Source organism: Ursus maritimus, unplaced genomic scaffold, assembly GCF_017311325.1.
Source record: "Ursus maritimus isolate PB19 unplaced genomic scaffold, ASM1731132v1 scaffold_1, whole genome shotgun sequence".
In the NCBI taxonomy this organism is placed as follows: domain Eukaryota; kingdom Metazoa; phylum Chordata; class Mammalia; order Carnivora; family Ursidae; genus Ursus; species Ursus maritimus.
In genome coordinates this window covers 60,344,899-60,366,473 of record NW_024423343.1, presented here as the reverse complement: position 1 = coordinate 60,366,473, position 21,575 = coordinate 60,344,899, and the positions used below count along the sequence as shown (strand labels likewise).

Genomic DNA, 21,575 nt, shown 5'->3' with positions numbered 1-21,575 from the left:
TGTTGTAGATCCCTGGATATGCCTAGAAGTGTACTTTTTTGTATCTTGTCCCAAGTAGTAGTATAATAGGTAAGATTTAGAGATGTAACTTTAATGTCATGCAGCAAATTAGTGGCACGTAGGACTAGAACTCAGATCTCTGAGTCAAGGTCTATTGTTCTTTCAATTACTGTCCTCCTTTTTCCTCCCCTGTATTCATCTTTTATAGGTCATATGTGCATGCAGTTCACCAGGGCCAATCTCTCTGCCTCATTCATGGACCAGAGGGTAACAAGAGTAAATGAACTATATGTAGTCTTTAGAACCCAGGAAAAAAGAAACCAGACTTAGGAAAATTGCAAGCAAGTTAGAGCTCAAGATAAGGAAACATTAGTATCTAGTTTAAGAATGCAAACGCTGGACATGGATTGATGTAAAAGGATCTAATGGATTGGGAAATAACTTTCTAGTCTGCACATTCTTAAAGTGTTGTTGTTTATCTAGAATGCTTCAGAAGATACAACAGTTAATTCAACATTTTGTGTCTGGAGAGTTACCAGCTGCATGCTTGCAATAAAATACACTTTATGTGAAAACTAAATTGAATATAATTTAATTTTGCCATGGTTTCAAGATTTTAAAAAACTTCTATACAATATTGCAATAATGTTTTAGAAAATTGAGATGAATGTAGACCAACTCAGTTATGCCATGTATATATGTGTGTGTTTATATAGATGTATATATGTGTGTGTATATATATACGTGTATATGTGTAAATACTATATTTATGTTGCTTATGTATTTATGCCTTTTATTTTCTTAGGATTGATCTTATAAGAAAATTCTGGGTGAATATTAATGATCTGTCCATGGAATTTTTCTATAGTATGATGAATCAAATAACTTGATTTAAATTTAGTTTAATGGCAGTTTTAGGTTCCTATTTCTTGAATATATAAATTCCTATTTTGTTAAATATATAAATACCTTATATGGTTGCCATGGTAATAGGAGACTTTTTAGGTCAACATATTTTGTTTTTTCTCTTTTGAGAAGCAAGGACAGATATCAAATGTTATTTACTATGGATGTATATGGAGAAACAGAAAATGTGTTCTCTCCTCCTCCCATTTTTCTCTGATTGCTCATGATAAACTCTAAAACAACAAGAAAATGCTTCTGAAAATGAGAGTATGTAACCCTTAAAAAACTCATTGTCCTTTGGTTAAAGTTTAGGCCATTGCAAAGTTCTTAGAGTGAAATTGCATGCCTTCTCTAAGTTTTACTTAGTTATTAAAAAGAAAACAGAAACCAAATTAGCTAAAAAAATTAACAAAAACACGAATTAAGGGGAAAAAAGGATATTGTATCCTATTTGAATAGAATGTAATTTTCTCAAGGTAAGAAACAGGTCTTTATATATATCTTATGCCTAGCATATAACCTAATTTCATAAATACGTATGATTACAGATTATGATTATTTTCATGCCTAAAGGTAGGCATTAAAATATTTGGTAATATTTAAAATGCTTAAATGTTTAAGTGAAATATTTAGAAACAAATTTATTTTGAGTTATTTAACTTTTAAATTAAATATTGTGATTCTTAAATGTATAATTCATTAGAATGTGTACATTTATTTGTATTTGACATTAGAAATTTGAATGGAATACAACCCTTATTTCCCAGAGCTGAATTTCTCCCCACTGAATGAGTAATTTAGTTTGCTCTTTAGGGAATTTAAATTTTTTGTTGTTTAGGAACAAAATATTTCTAGTGGTTAAGTAGCCTGTAAAGCTGTTAATTTTAATAATTGTTTTAGAGGGGTTTTTTGGTTTGTTTTTTGTAGGGCAATTTATCTCTTTGTTTTTTATTTTGTTTGCATGGTGAAGCCTTGGAGGATTTTTTAAGGGCAGCAGAGAAGAGATTGTTGGAATGATATCGTTCTCTTACATTAAAATTAATCAAAATTACTATATTCAAGTTTTATTGTATTTCCAAAAAACGGTTTGTTGCAAATACCAGTCATTCAGATGGGTTATGGAAGGTTAATTTTGGGGAGGAAAGCTTTCCTCACTTAAATACCAATTTATTATTTGTTTCTTGAAACAATAAGTGATACTAATTTAAGTAATTGATTTTTCCAAGGATTTTGGACTCAGGTTACATATAGCCTAGAGGTATTGGTGAGTAACACTTGGCCTGTATGTAGTAAGAAACATGGAAATGGAAAGAAGACGAAACATGAATAACTGAGATATAGATGAGAGGTATCTTTAAGTCACAGTGGGTGAACTCTGCGGTAGAATGAGTGCAACTTACTTACATATTAGTTTCATTATAAGTTTAAATTTTATAAACTAAGTATGTTCAAAATAAAAGGAATGTTTCCTAAAATACTAAATTATGAAGCCTTTTTAAAGCCAAGAAATTCTTTGATAAAACACCCCCCACCCCTTTCTTGTTTCACTGCTGGCTTTAAGGGAATAGAAGGAAGGGTCAACAAAAGAAAAGAATAAGCTACGGGGACTAAAGAATCTTATCATTGGTTCCATACCCAAACAAAGAGATTTCTGGTTCCTAAGGTGTTTTTGAGCACTTTGCTATGTACCATCAGGGATTTAGAAGCTTTATATGAAATGGTCCCTGCTCTCCGGGAATTTACCATTTAGTTGGAAAGACAAATCCAATATACATCAATCTGTATAAAACAGAATATAGTTTGTTTTAAAAAAGCTCATACTGAAAAAGTGCTATAGAACTTTAAAAGGGAATATTATCAAATTGAAATATAAAGTATGTGAAAATGTTTCTTTCTTGTCTCAAGAAAAGGGAATTAGTTCTCCCTAACTTCTGGAAGAGTTAGAGCTTGAGCTGAGTCTTGTATAATATAGGCTATGTATGGTGTGTACGAAGATATTTTTTCTCTCTGAGATATTGAGTAACTTGCTCAACCAGTAAGTAGTAGGCTCAGGCCTTGATCCCACAGGGGTATTAATTAGTGTGTGTTTGAGTGTCTGTGTGTGTGCATGTGTATACACACATTTGCTTTTCAAATTATAGCTCTAAAAATAGAAGTTCATACCAAAGGAGGGTGGAGGGGGGTAGAAGGGAAAGCAGATCTTGGTCATTGAAAAAGAAGCTGGAGCGTAGTTGCAGGAGTTTTTAAATGGAATATGTAGGTGGGCACCAGGATAGGCCGTAAGCAATCTTTCTCATTTTTGTTTCAGTGACAGATTTTTTTTTCTTTTTTTTCTTTCCAAACTAATTTGAATGGATTTGTGTTAGGAAGATAAAAAGTAGCGTCTACTTTTCTTGAGAACAATCTTTATTTTTATATCATCCATTCAGGAGGGCAGAAACAGAATATTGTGTTGGAATTTTCAACAGTGAGGGAAGATCAGACATGGGGCATGTGACACATTTGTATGTTCATTTCTCTAGCAAATCTCAAATTAAAGGACCAATTTTGATGTAAATGAAATAAGGAAAAGCTGAGGGTTAGGGCCTCTGACATATTGATTTTAAAGTCCTAGATTATTACATGATACTAACCCTTTGGATGGGTGGGTTTTTTTTTTTTTTTTTTTTTTTCTTTTTTAATGTCAGAAGGAATGTTTTTCAGGAGATTTTCTCACCATAATTTGAAATAATTAATTAGATTTAGTAGTTTTCTTTCAAGTATTCTTTAAAATCAAATTCCTGGTAACATGTTTGTTATCCTTTAAAGTATTTTATTTGATAAACAGAATTGTTCTTGTATTTATATTTTAATGAATATTTTTGCAAACTGTGCTAAAATAAAAGTTGACATTCTCGTTCTGACATTCGTTTGTAAGAATTGATCGTGTTTCTGGTTAGCTCTTTTAAAAGTACAATCTAGGAAATTTTAGTTTTTATAAGAGAATATAGCCATTAATTTTTTTCTACAGATTAGGCAACAGAAGATTTGTGAAAACAAAATATATTGATCTCATTTATATTCCCTTGATGAAGGAACACATGCTGGTCTCCGCTCGCTTTCTGTCCACTAATATGAAATCCTTGTCCCTGCTTCCTTGCTGGTAGGTTTTTAGAAGTTCAGTGAGCAATGCAAATCGCCTGAAGGGTGGAAAATTCCCTTGTCACACAGATGCCCTTATCAGCAGCAACCAGATGGAGCTCTGAGCAGGAACATTATCAATGTTAAATTGCTTTTCCCCCACCCCAGTAGAGAGGATTAAAGCATTCCTTTAAAAATGGGTGGCAAATGTACAGATTTAAGAATATTAATTTTGTTAACAGTTTGCATTTATAAGTAAATATATGAAAATAATGTTTCAAAACATTTTGTGTTAAAAATACAACTCAAACCAGTTCAAACTGTTTTATTTTAAGTAAAATAGGATCATATTCTTCCTTGAAATCATTTGCAAAGTAAGCTTGAAATTTTGCCTTTTTTTTTTTTTTTTTTTTTTAAGATGGGGATATCTCAGTGTTAGTGTCAGTTGCATATCTTGGATATAAATTAGTTTATTCAATTTTAGTAGTGGCAGATAAAGGTGTGTTTAAGTTTATTAATACTGTTGAAGTAAAAATACATGCATTTTATCACTCAGAATTTTCATTTATTTTGGCAAAATTCATTGGCTATTTAACTTTATTGTTTTTGAGTAAATCTTTAGATTCTGCAACAATTTGATTTTTAAAATGTCAGTTTACTAATTGCTACTAATCTGTAAGCTAGTAAGTGCTAAATATATTACAATTTCAGATCCATATGAACTTTATTGATGTTTAGCAGTGCCAGTAGTTTCACAATGTACTTTAATAAAACTGTCATCTTAGAAGTCCATAGAAGAGGTTGCTGTTAATTATGTGTTGTTCATAGCTACTTTTATGTTAGTGATTTTCTTTAATATTGATTTCTAGATACCATCTAAGCTCCAGTGAGTGATAACCATTTCTCTGATAGAAAAGTTGGTATGCACTCGTGTTTTAGATGACAGTAACCACCTACTACTCAGTGGCTAACAGTTGGGTACAAGCTCTTCCATCAGATTCACGTGCAGGTTTATGAAATGTGTTGCTGTTATTTTCCTTAAGGCCCAGTTTTTAGTATTTGCCAACATTTGGGATTTTGCAGCAATTACATCATGATGTGTGCAGTTTTACAGGTTATAAATATGAACATATGTGAGGATAGATAAAATGTTTCCCTTTTTATTCCTGAATGTCAGATAAAATATTATTATGGCTATTCCATAAACAATTCATAAAGTTCTTCAACTTTATTATTTAGGTTGATTCAGACATATCAGTAAAACAAATTAAAAAGTATTGCTTCAGTCTAATTGACATATATTTTAATGCTTTACTTACAGAACCAATTTGGAACTTGAATTAATTCATCGGGGAGGCAATTTGTGTTCAGGTGGTGCAAGCACAGCTGGCAAAAGGTCTTGCTTAAGTAAGTAGGGAACAGTGTAAATTTAAAAACATTTTTATTTTAAAAACATTTTAAAGTATGTCATTTTTGAAAGCCTGTACAGGCAAAGTGGTCTTTTGATGTATTTTCAGATTCTTTTTATGTTATATATAATCAGTTTTAATGGTAATTATATGCTTTAAATGGCTAATCTTGTACTTAAAAGAATCATATGAATATTTAGCTCTTTATATACATTTATTTACTCAGTAAATAAATGCCATACTCATTGATCAGATTTACATTGGCTCAATATTAAACAATATGGTATCCTTGGCTATAAAAAATTATCTTCAAACTTAAATTTTTTTTAAAGAATTTTTATATTGCCTAGATTTAAGAAAATCTTTTTTAAAAAATAATTTGTGTTGCCTACAGATTCCTATAATATGCACTGCTGCTGTTAATTAATGAAGGCATTTGTGTACTGTATTTTGATGTGGACATTAAAATGTATTAAAATTATGGATGTTTGCTCTTATTTATGAATATACTTTATATTATAAAATGAGCATGATTCTCCAATACTTTTGTAAGGATAAGTTTGAGAGAAGTATCGTTTGGAACTTAATGTAGATTCTTCATGAGCATGGTTTTGATGCTATCACTAGTTAGTCATTGTTTAGAGAATTAATGTGACTACTAGGAATAATGTTACTTAATGTCAAGTACAGCTAATTATTGGTCCCAAATCACTGGAGTTAAAATATTACCTAACATAATTGGAACAGAAAATAAAAATTGTTAAAAATACATAATGTATTCTTTTGAAAAATGAATATATTTTCTTAAATGCTAAAAATAGTAGTTATTAAAAATTATCAACACATAGGTTTTTCAAAAATATATGTGTATTTTTTAAAAAGATTTTATTTATTTATTTATTTATTTGAGAGAGAGAGAGAGAGAGACAGAGATAGAGCACGAGTGAGGGAGAGGGAGAAGCAGGCTCCCTGCTGAGCAAGGAGCTTGATGTGGGCTCGATCCCAGCACCCTGGGGTCATGACCTGAGCCAAACGCAGACGCTTAACTGACTGAGCCACCCAGGCGCCTCAAAAATACATGTGTATTATTGTGAAAAGATATATGTGATTTGGGGATGATTTCAAAGGAGAGAACTGATCAAAAACGTCTTGAAATATTTATTTAATTTTAATTAATTAATTAATGTTTAAGTAGGCTCCACGCCCAGCATGGAGCCCAACATGGGGCTTGAACTCATGACCATGAGATAGAGGCATGAACTGGGACCAGGAGTTGGATGCTTAACCGACTAAGCCACCCAGATGCCTCTCTTGAAATTTTTAATATAAAGATACAAACTTATGTGAAATTTCAACTGAGTTACCTTTAAAATTCTTACTAGTTATATTAGATTTTGATATTTTGGGTTTTCACTCGATTCCTAGAAATGTAAGGTTTTGGAAGTTGTTTTTACTGAATATATGGTATTTACTGACTTTTGTATATACTTAAACTCTACTTATACCTGGTGATTTAGTATTATGTTTTAAAGGAGAAGTTGTTGATACATAGGAGTTTTAGCTTCAGACTGTTTGAATTAGCAAGCTGTAAGTTCACTTATTTTAATTACTTTTTCTTATTAATTTATTCTTAGTTGTTGTTTGGCATTGGCTAATAATATTCCAGAAACTGTTATATTAGAAAGTATTTAGTAAAGGAATTTCAGTCTTGTTCAAAAGCTCTACTTCATTTTTTTTCTGCTCAGGTACTTAAATTTATCCGAGACTTGTAAATAACAAATTTATTCAGAATCTTAAAAATAGTAATATAAAATTCTAGCAGCAACCACTTCGATTATCATCCTTAATTTTAATTATTAAATTGATAGTTACTTCCACTTTCATTTCTTTTTATTTCCCCTTTCTTGAATAAGCAAGCATAATGTGCCAGTATAGAAAAGGTCCTGAAGAAGATCATCCTAAATCTAAATTTAATACTATTTTCGGTTTTCTTTTTTCTTATGATTTATGTTAGTCCTTCCCCCCTCAAACTTTATTGAAGGATGATTGACAAATTAGATTGTATACAGTTGTATATATATAGGTTGTACAAATGATGATTTTTATTTTTAGTCTCCATATGATTTATTATTGTTTAATTACTTACACATTTCTTATCCTAATGTAGAATATATTTTATGTTGTATAAAATCCCACTGTTGTGCAAGTGTATAAATTTAATGTATTTGTTATTTACACAAGCCTAACTCAAACCTGATTTATTTATTTATTTATTTATTTATTTATTTATTTTTAAAAAGATTTTATTTATTTATTTGACAGAGAGAGACAGCCAGTGAGAGAGGGAACACAAGCAGGGGAGTGGGAGAAGCAGGCTCTTTTTTTTTTTTTTTTTTAATGATTTTTTATTATATTATGTTAGTCACCATACAGTATATCCCCGGTTTCCGATGTAAGGCTCAATGATTCATTAGTTGAGAAGCAGGCTCTTAGTGGAGGAGCCTGATGTGGGGCTTGATCCCAGAATGCTGGGATCATGCCCTGAGCCGAAGGCAGACGCTTAACGACTGCGCCACCCAGGCGCCCCTCAAACCTGATTTACTGAACATCAGAACTTAAGTTGATGGTGTGTCTTAGGATCTTAGATGAAATATTTCGTTTTTTTCATTTTTTTCATCTTCCAGTAGAACTTTAATGGTATTATTAAAAATTCTCTCTTTTCTCTAGAGACTCTTCATAAGTCAGTATTTTCCCATTTCTATTTATTGCTCTTTGTTACCTTTTAAATATCTCATTTTTAAAGTCTTTTTTTTTCATAATATTTTTTGGGAAAGAGTAAGAAAACATTCCATTAATTAAATGATATGGAACTTACACTTTGGAACAATGTTCCATTACAACTTCTTGATAAAATTGAAGATTAGTCAAGAAAAGATTTAATAAGTTTTGTCTGGAGCAGCTTGAATAATGCCCAGTAGATAATATGGACGGGGACACACACACACACACACACACACACACACACACACACACACAGTTGAGAGCAGGAGAAGATTGCTTTTTCTATAACAAAGAAAGCAGAAAAATATTACTGGCCAAATTTATACTGAGAAATAATATAAAATTGTAATGGAACAGTGCCATTCAGCACTTACACATTAAAATTTTTAAGTATTGAGGTAAAATGACCAGTACCCAATCATAATAAGAGTTCATTCTTAAATATGTATCTGGGAAATTTTCTGAAGTAAAAAATGAGCAAAATTAATTAACAAAGCAGCATACTGTGGTATTTTAATAATACCTAACATTTGTAGTTTTAAAGTTTGTGAAATAATTTCACATAAATTATTTAGTCTTTAGAATGATCATGTGAAATAGGTGTTACCACTTTTTCATAGAAAAGAAACTGAAATTCAGAGTGATTGCCTTGCCAAGTCATACAGATGGAAAATATCAGAGCTTGCACTTGAACACAGCTATTCTGACTCTAAATTCAGTTATGTAAGACATACCCTTGCTCATAAGTGTCCCAAAGGATACAGAACTTTTAAGAACTTTTACCACATGGGCTTAGTCAAAGACATCTTACTGTGTACTGTTGCCTTGGGATTTTTCCAGGCTCTGCTTGCTAATAACATTCCTGTTATTTTATCTATTTTCTTTCGTTAAGCTTTCACTGAGATTCCTATTTTTGTTTTGGGCCACTCCTTCAGATATTTTCTCAAGTCCTGATTCCTTCCTCCTTGGATACCAGTTGAGTTTTCTTTTCTTTTTCACTAGTTTGCTGGCTGGTTCCCCCTTGTTTGAGATCATATTTAGCTGGTAAAATCAGTGACACTTTTGGTGGACATGGCATTTGAACAAGACTATAAAAGATAAGTGAATTTAGGATTTTTGTTGCAAATTGATATATGCATTGATGAATACCACCAATTTTGTTAGCAATAGATGTAGGACGAAGCGGATGCAAAAATTGAAGGCATGACTTTTTATTAAGAACAATGTTTTATTAAAATTAGTTAATTTCTTCATTCAAGTAATTCGAAAGTAGTTATGGAGCTCCATAGATTCCAGTGAAGTTAATAGCACAACAGTTTCTCAAGTACATATTGTTGAAACCAGTGGCTAGGGTAGGAGTGGAAGGAAGAGGTGTCATTTGATAAATTATTAATATTGGGGATAGTTTTTAAAAAATATCTATCTTTAGGTAAACAACATCTTTCCATCATCCAAGATCCACCAACAACATCTTGTTTTGGGTCTGAGGCTTTCTGCATATTACTATAGTTTAAGAAGCCACAGTTCACATCACAAATGAATTTCATGATTTTAGAGAGAAATTAAAAATTAAACTTTAGTCAGGAGAGGTTATGGCAGACCTTTGCTTTGACATTTTCATTGGGGAGCTCTAACTTAATTTTGATACAATTTATGATCTCTTCAAGAATGATGCATGTGTTTTGTTATTCATAGAAAGCAATCCAGCTTGATGTGTACAGGCAACTTAAAATAATTTTAATTGCTCGAAGAATGAAATTTTGTTGAATTCAGAGTTAGAAGAATTATTTAATGTTAATTTCATCATACTGTAAGACTGCATTAAGATATTGTTGATTAAGATTACAAAATTCCTCCTAAGTAGTCTTGTAATTTAATAGTGGTACAGTTCTGGTATCTATAGCTTATTAGGGTCTATTCTTAGATTTAAGAAATTATGAATGCTGCAAATAGGTTGAATCACAACTTTTGTTCTGTTCTTTTTGTTACCCCATAACAAGAGGAAAATTTGGTCACCAAATCATTATAACAGTCAAAACGCATAAATTAATATAAAAAAATGTGGAAATTGCTTCCTGATTCTATTCTTTATGAATAGGCAGATGATTTGGGAGCAACCTATTTTACCTCATGGATTCTATTTCTCGTTGTACCCAACCAGGAGATTCTTGTAAGAACTCAATTTTATAATGTATGTTAAGTCTTCATACATTGTAAATCTTGACGTTACTGTTTCTGCTATTTCAACACTACTTTTTTCAAATTCGGGCATGGATATGTGTGGGTAAGGAGACCAAAAGCAAGATAAAAGTCCATTTTTTAGCTCAGCTTTTTTTTTTTTTTTAAGAGCTTAACAGATGTTCTATTGACCTTTTCAGAGATGAGATGAGGTGGTCAGAATGGGATTTATTACCAAAGATTGATACAGTTTATCTGTTGGGAACAAAATACATTGTTAATTTGGGGAGGCCTGGGTTAGAGGAATAAGAGTGTGACTTGAAAATTTGAACTAAAAGGAGCGGCTTTATTCTTTAAAGTCTTCTGAAGGTTCTATGCTTTGTGGCCAGGTAGTCAAACCTTCCTGAATTTACGATTTGTGTATTCCAGGAACTAGGTACCACCAATAATAATTTCCACTATCAGGGTGTAGGGAGCGTAGGGGCCCTCAGATCTTGCTAGGCTTAGGGCAGGGCAGCTCCTTTCTTCTGCAGTATGATTAGAACTCCTGCCCCTCAGTTTTAAATGAGGTGCTAAAATTAGACCTGAATTCATGGAGTGTGTCCTTTTTGATAAGGAGGAAATTGGTATTTCTAAGAACCAATATTTCTTTATCTTTCCTATGACTACCTATGTGTGGAATTAGATTTGTGCCTCTCCCCATATTGTTCCAAACAATGTTGTAAACGTGAAGCAGGAGGCTGCCAGTCATTTGAACCTTAAAAGTAGAAGGAAAACAGTTCCATAAAATTAATACTAATGCTATGATACTTGAGGTGACCAGAGAATGATGGTACAGTGTGCCTGGGAATGGAGACACAGGAACTCCAGGAGGCAGGAGAGGAACGCAGCATAGAAAGCAGGAAGATAGCTTTTTCCTCTCACATTTTCCCATACTCACATGGGGGAATAAAACCTCTCCTAAGTAAGCAAAGCTCTGCTAATTTATCCCCAAACTTGTCTGTGCCTTTATTGACGAGAAGCAACATAGGATACAATGCTGGAAGGAGCACTGAGTTAGAGTTAGAAGATCTGGATTCTAGTCACGTTTGTTATCTTTTGGACTTTAGGAAAGTCACCTAATTTTTTTACCTTATTGTGAAAATGGGGATGATCGTGGATGTGCTGACTATCTAACATATCTATCACGGTTAACTTAAAGATCAAATAGTAATAGATAAAACTGAAAGTATATATATATATACATATACTAACGTGTAGTTTATGTATGAAACGAAAGTATTTTTTATATATTATTATTATTAAATTTTTTCTTAACCCTTCAAAAGTCCTACTGTGACTGACGGTTTATTCCCTGTCCTACGTTCCATGGAGTGGTGAGGAGTGGGATGGGGCAAGATGAGTCAGCTCCTGTCACCCCATGGCATGAACCTCCTGTTTCTTGAGAACCAGAGCTGCAGATCTTCCCTTCTTAGAGTTGTTCCCAGACTTCATTTGAGGAACCCTCTCCCATCTTTCTACAGCTTATTTCTCAGGAGTGAGTAGAGGAACCAGGGTTAGCTGACTCAGCTGTGAGAGGAGTATATCCACCTCTAGTTATATTCATCTTGGATGAATTGGTCAGAACCATTTCCTTACTTTGATTGCTCAGTTACGGAGAAATTGAGGGTTTTTTTCCCCCCATGGTAGTTCAGAGAGCCATTTGGCTAATTGAGATGTTTTTCGACAATTATTTAATCAGTAATAACTGCACTGATAGGATTAAAATCTTGAATGATCTGAAATGCAGACCCAGTTAAGTTTACTATAGGTAAATTTTTACAGTGGTATAATTTAACATGGAACGGATTTATAAAAGTTTTTAGGGCAGTTCTTTAACATATATTTCTGTCTTAATGACATGAGTTCTACTAAGAAATAATCTACCAATTTTAGATTAGTAGTTATTTTAATATTGATAAAGATAGAAGGGATAGTTAAAGCTTATCTTTTTTGTTCCAGCTAAGAGTTCTTATAATTAAATCATAGGGTTTTTTGTTTGTTTTGTTTTAAGGACAAACCAGTCTTTCAGTGGTGTTTCTATTTTAGTTAGGACATGTCTGTCTTATGATTAAGCACATTATGATACTTTAGACTTGTCACAGTTATGAAGAATTTGATTTGGTATTGCAGAAAATAGAATTCTTTGTCCCAGTTGAGTTGTCAGAGCAACCAGCATGGGGCAGAAGATGGTGAGAGCAAGTAGGTCAAGCACTGCTCTAGTAGTTAGGGTTGAGAGGTCAGTCTCTTTGGGACAATAAAATTAGGGCTGATTAATTGGCCTACTTCTTGGTTACTGAGCCTGTCATTATGACAAAAAAGGAAGAGTATAAATCCTTCATGAATTTTATGCTTATATTGTATGATTTTTATCATAGGACTATTGATTTACTCGTGCAATATTCAGCATAAACAAAATCCTACTATTTGCCAAGCACTGTGCTAGCCTATGAAGTACAAAGAGGAAGGGACACAATTGTCTTCTTCAGGGAGCTCCTACCATTAATAGGAGAGAAAAACATATGAAAATCATTACTGGACTATAGAGGAGTGATAAAATAGAGTTAACTCAAGGTATAGAGAATGTATAAAGCAAGGGATGATTACATCTGTCTTAGTTATGGTATTAGAGAAAACTTTATAGAGGAGCACTTGAACTAGCTCTTGAATGATGAAACAAGCTTGCCTGGAGAACAAGAATATGCTATTCTAGGCTGAGAGAACAGCTTGCAGAGACAGAGTGAGACAACATGACACACTGGGGAATACTTGGAAAGGGAAGAAAGGAGGTTAAGGAATAAAGATAGGGGTTATCTCATGAAGGGCTTTCAAAACCTATTCCTTCAGTGGTTCACCAACCAGTTATGAGATAATATGATAGACTTATTGTTTACAGGGATCGGGAGAGTGAAACAAAAGGCATGAAGCTGAATGAGCACTCTGTTGAGTAATCCAGTTGAGAAATGATGTAGCGGTGGAGTGAAGCAGAAGAGGATGGATCATAGGAGGTAGAACCAATAGGGTTGTAATTAGTTGGCTATGGAGGGCAAGGATGTGTGATTTGAGTCCCCAAGTGTTTTTGTTTGTTTGTTTTGGCTTTGGTTTTGGTGTTTGCAGGGGCAGTGATGTCATTCCCCCAATGGGGATTATAAGAGAAACTGAACGTTGCAGCCCAGATAACACTGGCTGTATAATCAGGTTATTTTTGGATATATTGATTTTGTGGTGCCTGTTGAACATTGAAGAGCTAGAAAAATTTGTGAATCGTAAACTTATGAGTAGACATGGAAGTTGAATTTGATGAAGTAGTATGTGCAGAATGAGAGGGAAGGAGAACTAAGAAGGGTTCCTTTTTCTTTTCTTATGGAGAATGCTACCTTTTAGGATTTAACAGAGGAAGAAGACGCGTAAAAGTAGCTGAGAAGGAACTGGGGGAGAACCAGGAATGAGTAGTACCAAAAGTTCAGGGGAAGAGAGAGAAGAGACTTAAAAAATATATATTAATATTTTTTGTGAAGTGGTAGTTTTATGTGGAGACCTGATGTTTATAATGCTATAATTTCTAATTTTAATTGTAATATCTCTAGGTTATAAATATTAAATTTATTATTTGGAATTTATTCTTGCAAACCATGTGTATATATAGTAGGCACACCCATCTACACATTATGCATATATGCAATTACTAGAACTATTATTGCTATATAACAGGCCAGAAGGGTGGTATTATTCCCATTTTACAGATAATAAAACTAAGGTCTTTTGTCCAAGGACACATGATCAGTACAGTACTTGGATTCAAATCTAGGACTTCCTGACTCCTACTAGAGGGTGGTGCCTCCTATACATATGTTGAAATCATTGCACACCTCTAAATAAATTTAATGGTGTTTCTCATTTCCAAAATGCTTTTATAAATGTGGGTCTAACTTTAGAACTGTAAAACATGTTGTTCCAGAAAAGAAGTTATCTGTTCTTTTTGCTGTTGTTATTCAAGATTTTGATAATATGATTTCTTGATATAATTATTTTTCAACTTTTAAAATATCCTACAAAACGGTTGGTATTTTAAATGTTTTCCCATTGGGGTGCCTGGCTGGCTCAGTCGGAAGAGCATGCAATTCATGAGTTCGAGCCCCATATGGGATATAGAGATTACTTAAATAAATAAAACTTGAAAACGTTTTCCCATTAGTTTCAATTTTTAACTTTTTGATTATGATCATAGGTTCTCCTTATCCTGCATCTACTACTGTCAATATTTTTTTTAGTGTAAGAAATCTTTTTGCTGCTAAATGAGAGTTAATTATTGATAGCCCTCAGACTAAATTTTGAAAAACACAATGAATAGTGAAAGGTGTTGATTGTTATTTGGCCAATTCTTTGTTTCCTAATGAAGTTATTTGCAGTTTCTAGCCTTGTTTTTCAAAGGTAGATAGATGTACCTCATTAGATAGTCCTCAGCTCTAAAGTCAATACCAAAGACTCTTGTATTATATTAATAGCTTTAGAAGATGCCTCAGGGTTACAATATCAGTTTTTCATAGGAATGGAAAGGGGTATGTTTGAGTTAGAAATGGAATTTTGCATTTCTCTTTTAATCATAAAAACCCTAGGGAGAACCAGAGTGGTAGAAATAACAAGGAAGTAGCAAATCTTGAATTCTATTCTTAGCTTTTCCATAGGTACTAAGGTGATTTGGCAAGGTTCTTCCTTTCTCTGGGCCTATTTCCTCATCTGCAGAAATGAGGAATAGAAGAGATTTAAAAAGTTTCCTTCAACCTTTGTATTTCTTTAATTATGGTAGAGGTTAGGAAAATAGATGGAATGCAGCATTATTTCTATGCCACCATGGGTTTCAATGCAAAACAAGTTAGTGAAATTGCAACTCCTATGCTTTTGATTAAATCAGATAAACTTTCTGATAATTTACTTTCGTCTTGAAATATAAAAACAGCTTTAAAATTTTTTTTAATTTAAATTCAATGAGCCAGCATATAGTTCATACTTAGTTTCCGATGTAGTTAAAAACAGCTCTTTGATTCAGTTAACACCTATACGAAAAAACCGTAAAACTCCCCACCTTGCAATTTGAGTTAATATTTTCCTGCTAGAGGAATTTAGGATTTGTGTGTGGTTTTTTTTTTTTTAACACTTTTAGGTTTTAGTGACTTTTATTATAAATTATGTACTTGGTAAAAAGTATCTCTTACGTGTAATTGAATTGAAATACAATGACCAATATATCTTTCATCATTTTATTTCTCTGCTGAAAACATCCCTATTGTCAGTGTTATTAGTTGAACCAGTTTACTGGAAAAACTAGAAATTTGAGAGACTTAACTGGTCTCAAAACTGGGGATAACAAAGTAAATTTTTTGTGAAAAGTAATTGAGGTGATCTATGTTAAATGGTTTCAAAATAGTGCCTGGCATGTAACAAATACTCAGCTAATGTGAGTATTAATAGGATGAAGAAATTTTTTAAGAGAGGATTTATATTGTACATTGACCTATAGACATGAGGCGAAGTAGGTTAAGGTATTTACATTCTTCTGTTTGTTATAGTGAGATCAGGATGAAATTTATAGGTATGTACAAAAGACTATCAGTTTTCTTGCCCACCTCCCATTTCCTCTACCTGCCCCAGAGAGTGAACATTCACTTCGTTCATCTTACAGCTCTCATATGTCTTACAATAGCCTCCCAAAACCACAGCTACTACTACTGTTACCCGTACTACTACTACACCCCGCCACAAGAATCATATTGATGGATCTTAAATTAACCTAAAATATAGATGGTTTCCAAGTCAGTTGCTCAGAGAAACAAAATCTTATTTTGTTTTGATTATTTTAATTTAGAGAATAAGTGACAACAATGTGCTTGTGTTATTTGGCTTTTTTTCTGTCTGGTTTTAAGAATTAATTTCAGTCATATGTCAAAGTATTACCTGATTTTCTAAAAAAATGACTTTTGAGTCACACATGTTTTTGAGTATTTGTGGCAGAATAATCTAATTCATTCCTTGTCATATTTACCACCAAAAAAGGACATGTGATATGAAAGCAAAATTTAGGATTTTCTTTTGAATGATTTTAAAATTTTAAAGAAAAGGCTTTTTTCCCCCAAATGTAATGAGCAGAATTTTGTCAAAAGCTAAGACTTGTAGATTATTTGTTATGGTTTAGACAGAAGAAATGAAAACAGCTGGAATAGCTGTGCTAAGTAATATTGTTATTTCAGTTCTTTTCTTCATGTTGAATCAAAAGATAACGAAGTCACAATTCAGTCTAAAGAGGATTTATGGGAAAATACTACATAAAGAATTTCATCTAACAGCAATTTATGTGGATGTCATTGTCAGTATTACCCAGGTTATGGTATTGATAATAGTGAATCTTTGTTAGGGGCAACCACCAGAGTGACAAGTACCATTTTTCAAGTCTGATGAATAAAGCCAAGGAAAAGTAGGTCTGTGACAAGAGATGAGGAAAACAAGCCATTCCAGTATTAAGATTGAGCATAAGGATAGTCCAGATTCCAGTAGAAATTTTTTGGGTGTATATTTCAGAGTTTACCTTAAAAGAGAGCGTGGAGTAGTTGATACTTAACCTTGGTGAGTTATAATTATGAGGATGGGAAATATTTCCCCATGAATTAGCTAGAAATCTGTCTGAATTTTGTATTGGAAGAATTGTGTGAACTTTCTAATTACCTTTTCTTCAATTTATTTAGATCAGCTGTTCCATGTATTAGCCTTGCACATGCGGCTTTATAGCATTGATTCTGAGTATAATCCCTGGAGAAAGCTTACACAGTTAGTGGAAGAGGTGAATTCGCAGTAAGTATTATTGAGAGATTAAAGTCAATTAAAAACTGTTTTTGAGAAACAGTTACGTATTGAAACAGAATTAAAATTCTTTATGAATGTGTGAATTTTCCTTATTAAACATAGAAATATATAAAAAATAAAAGAATGTTTACCATTATACTTTCTGTAAAACTTGTATAAAAATTAATACCAAGTGAGAAAATGTTTTAAAGAATCTCAATTTTTATGCAGTTACAAAGTTTGAATGGAGGTGCACAGTGACTAATTGCCCCTCTTTTTATGTCAGAATTGATGAGTGGGTTCAGGTGGCCTTAGTCTGATCCCTTTATTGTAAAGTTCTCTATCAGCCTTATACCCAGTGATTTTGTAACCCCTGAAGATTCTTGCCTAAATCTGGTATTTCATTAGGTGATTTAAAAGAGTGATTTTAAAAAACAAAACAAAACAAAAGCAAAAAACCTCACTTCTGGTTTATTAGCTAGGAATGATTTTTTAATAAAGGAAAACTTGCCCATGTCATCTATTTGGTTACCCTAAAATATAGTTTGGCAGGATGAATGCTTGATTTTTCCCAGTTTATAAATTTTCAAAGAAATGAGTTGATGCCCTAGCAACTTCTAGTGGTGATCAGTAAGTTGTGGTTGTTTATTTGATGATCTCCTAATTTTTATATATTTGATATGTTCATTCCATTTCAGCCATTCTTTTTGGTGCAAATTGTCCCCTTTTATCTTATTTTATTGAAATATAATTGACATACCATATCCTGTTAGTTTTATGTGTACATCATAGAGATTCAGTATTTTTGTATGTTACAAAATGATCTCCACGATGTCTAGTCACCATCTGTCACCATACAAAGTTATTACAATATTACTGACTATAGTCCCTATGCTGTATATTACATCCCCATGGCTTATTTTATAACTGGAAGTTTGTACCTCTTTATCCCCTTCACCTATTTGATCCATCCCCAATTCCTCTCCACTCTGGTAAACACCCATTTGTTTTCTGTATTTATGAGTTTGTTTCTGTTTTGTTTTGTCTGCTTGGTGGTTTCGTTTTTTAGATTCCACATATAAGAGTGAGATTATACAGGATTTGTTCATCCGACTTAATTTCACTTAGCGTAATACCCTCTAGGTCCATCCGTGTTATCACAAATGGCATGGTTTCATTCTTTTTTATGGCTGAGTAATGTTCTATTTGTGTGTGTGTGTGTGTGTGTGTGTGTGTGTATACACACACACACAAATATATACACATCACATCTTCTTTATCCATTCATCTATTGATGGACACTTAGGTTGCTTTCATATCTTGGCCATTGTAAATAATGCTGCAGTGAACATAGGGGTGCATATATCTCTTCCCTAGTGCTGGTGAGAATGTAGAGAAAAGGGAACCCTCATACACTGTTAGTGGGAATGTAAATTGGTACAGCCAGTATGGAGGTTCCTCAGAAAACTAAAAATAGAACTGTTACCATACAATCCAGCAATTCTGCTTCTAGGTATTTACTCAAAGAAAGTGAAGACACCAATTTGAAGGATATATATTGCTCTCTTTTAGGTTAGTGGGAATCCCTTTAGCATGGCTGTTGTACTTTGACATGATCCAAGTAGTCTTTGATAATATCCTTGCTTTCTGATACAATAAGTTAACCTAGGCTTATTTTGTACGTTTTACACACTATACCTGGCATCAGCCATTTCTCTGTGCAGTTCTTTTTAATGGGAAATGGTATTTAGAGATCACAGTCTGAGTGCTAAGGGGTATATATAGCTATTGTGTTATTACAATAATTTATAGGCTCATAGACCATTCCAGCGGACAGTTAGGAAGTCTTTTTTAGAAGATTTATTTATTTTAGAGAGAGAGAGCAGACAAGCAGGGGGAGGGACAGATGGGGAGGGAGAGGGACAGGCAGACTCTCCACTGAGTGCAGAGCCAGACTTGGGGCTTGATCTCAGGACCCTGTGATAATGACCTGAGCCAAAATTGAGTCGGTCACTTAACTGACTGAGCCAGGCACCCAGGCACCTCGTAAGTCTTTTTTTTTTTTTTTTCAAAGAGAAAAGGATCCTGCGTTCTTACTGTTGTTCATAATTCAAATGTAAGATTGCAAAGTTATGTTTTATTTCTTAACTTTTTTGTTATTTGCATCTTTTTTCTCTTATTCTGAAAATCTAGGTTCATAATGATATTAACTTTATTACTACTTCCATCACTTACAGTATAACTGTAACTATTTTGAAAAAACAATATTACTACTGACTGTAAGTTCTTTTGACCTAGAATGTACAGGCAAAATATTGTTTTTAAGTCATTTAAAGTAACTTTTTTTCTTGTGTCATTACGCCTTCAACTTGATTTATAGTGAGAGTCACTTGTTTCATTTCTTTTTTCCCTCAGTATTTAAAGATTACCTTTTTCCCCTTGATTTATTTACCTTAATTTTGTATAACTTACATTTTTCCAAGGGAAAAACTATGTGATAAAGTAAATTCAGAGACCTCTATCTCCCATTCATTCCCATTTGCATTTCTTTTTAGGAACTCTTTATGTGTTGCCCATTTCTAAAAATTGAGTTGTTGGTCTTTGTCCTCTTCATTTTAAAAACATGTTTATGATTTTTTTGCCATCCAAAGTTTTTTTTAAATGTCATATTTATTAATCTTTTCATTTATTAATTCTGGAATTTGACTCATCTTTACTCAGGTCTTACCCCACTCACTGGTTGTAAAGAAATTCACTCTGGTTTTCTTTTCCTATTTCTTTTTTTAAATTGAGATATAATTGACATAACATTACATTAGTTTCAGGAGTAATGAAACTAATTACAACATAATGATTTGATATTTGTATATATTGTGAAATGACCACCGTAGTAAGTCTAGTTAACATCTGTCACTGTACATAGTTAGAAACTTTTTTTTCTTGTGATGAGAACTTTTAAGTTCTCTTACCAACTTTTTAAAAAAAAGATTTTATTTATTTTTGTGTGCACGCACATGAGAGAGAACAAGCGTGGGGGGGAAGGGCCAAAGAAGAAGAAGCAGATTCCCTAGGGCCAAGCAAGGAGCCTGATGTGAGACTTGATCCCAGGATCCTGGGATCATGACCTGAGCTGACGGCAGATGCTTAACCGACTGAGCCACCCAGGCACCCTCTTAGCAACTTTCAGATACACAGCACAGTATTATTAACTATAGTCACCATGCTGCACATTATGTCCCCATGACTTATTTATTTTAAACTGGAAGTTGATACCATTTGACCACTTTCACCCATTTTGCTCACTCACCATCCACCATCTCTGACAACCACCAATTTGTTCTTTTTATCTATGAGTTAATTTTTTAAGAAAAGATGCCATGTGTGAGTGAAATCATATGGTATTTGTCTTTCTTCAGCTAATTTATTTCACTTAGCATAATGTCCTCAAGGTCTATCCTTATTGTCAAAAATATCAGGGTTTCCTTCTTTTTATGGCTGAATAATATTCCTCTGTATGTGTGTGTGTATGTGTGTGTGTGTGTGAGAGAGAGAGAGAGAGAGAGAATATCATGTTTTCTTTGTTTTCTTTATCCATTCATCCATTGATGGACACTTAGGTTGTTTCCATGTCTTGGTAACTATAAATAATGCCATAGTGAACTTGGGGGTGCATATATTTTTTTGGGTTACTGTTTTTATTTCCTTTGGGTAAATACCCAGAAGTGGAATTGCTGGATCATATGGTAGTCATATTTTTAATTTTTTGAGGAACCTCCATACTGTTTACTATAATGACTCTACCAGTTTACATTCCCACCAATAATGCACAAAGGTTCCTTTTCTCCACATTCTTGTCAGCACTTGGTATTTCTTTTTGATAATAGCCATGTCAGCAATTGTGAAGTGATATCTCATTGTGGTTTTGATTTGCATTTTCCTGATGATTAGTGATGTTGAGCACATTTTCAGTACCTGTTGGTCATCTGTATGTCTTCTTCGGGAAAACATCTGTTCAGATCCTCTGCTTATTTTTTAATTGGCTTGTTTTTTTTGCTGTTGAGCTGTATGAATTCTTTATATATTTTGGGTATTAACCTCTTATCAGGCATATGATTCTTCTAATACTTCTATGACTTCAGTTTTTACATTTAGATACTCTGGATAATTTATCATAATATCTGATATAAGAAATGGATCCAATTTTATTTTTTTCCATATAGCTACCGGGTGTCCTATTGCTTTGCTTTCCCTACAATAGTAAATTAAAACAGAACTATCAAAAAACAAAAAAAAAAAAAAAAAAAAAAA

The 21,575-nt window shown here is 33.0% G+C and overlaps 1 protein-coding gene across 1 annotated transcript in view; it reads left to right on the top strand.

Moving 5' to 3' along the window:
- Positions 1 to 21,575, top strand: part of UBR3 (ubiquitin protein ligase E3 component n-recognin 3) — a 230,724-nt gene that overhangs the window by 147,375 nt on the left and 61,774 nt on the right. The window contains exons 30-31 of the mRNA XM_040644068.1: positions 5,348 to 5,433; positions 17,171 to 17,276. Of these exons, the coding sequence (XP_040500002.1) occupies positions 5,348 to 5,433; positions 17,171 to 17,276 (192 nt within the window). The remainder of the gene's footprint in view (positions 1 to 5,347; positions 5,434 to 17,170; positions 17,277 to 21,575) is intronic.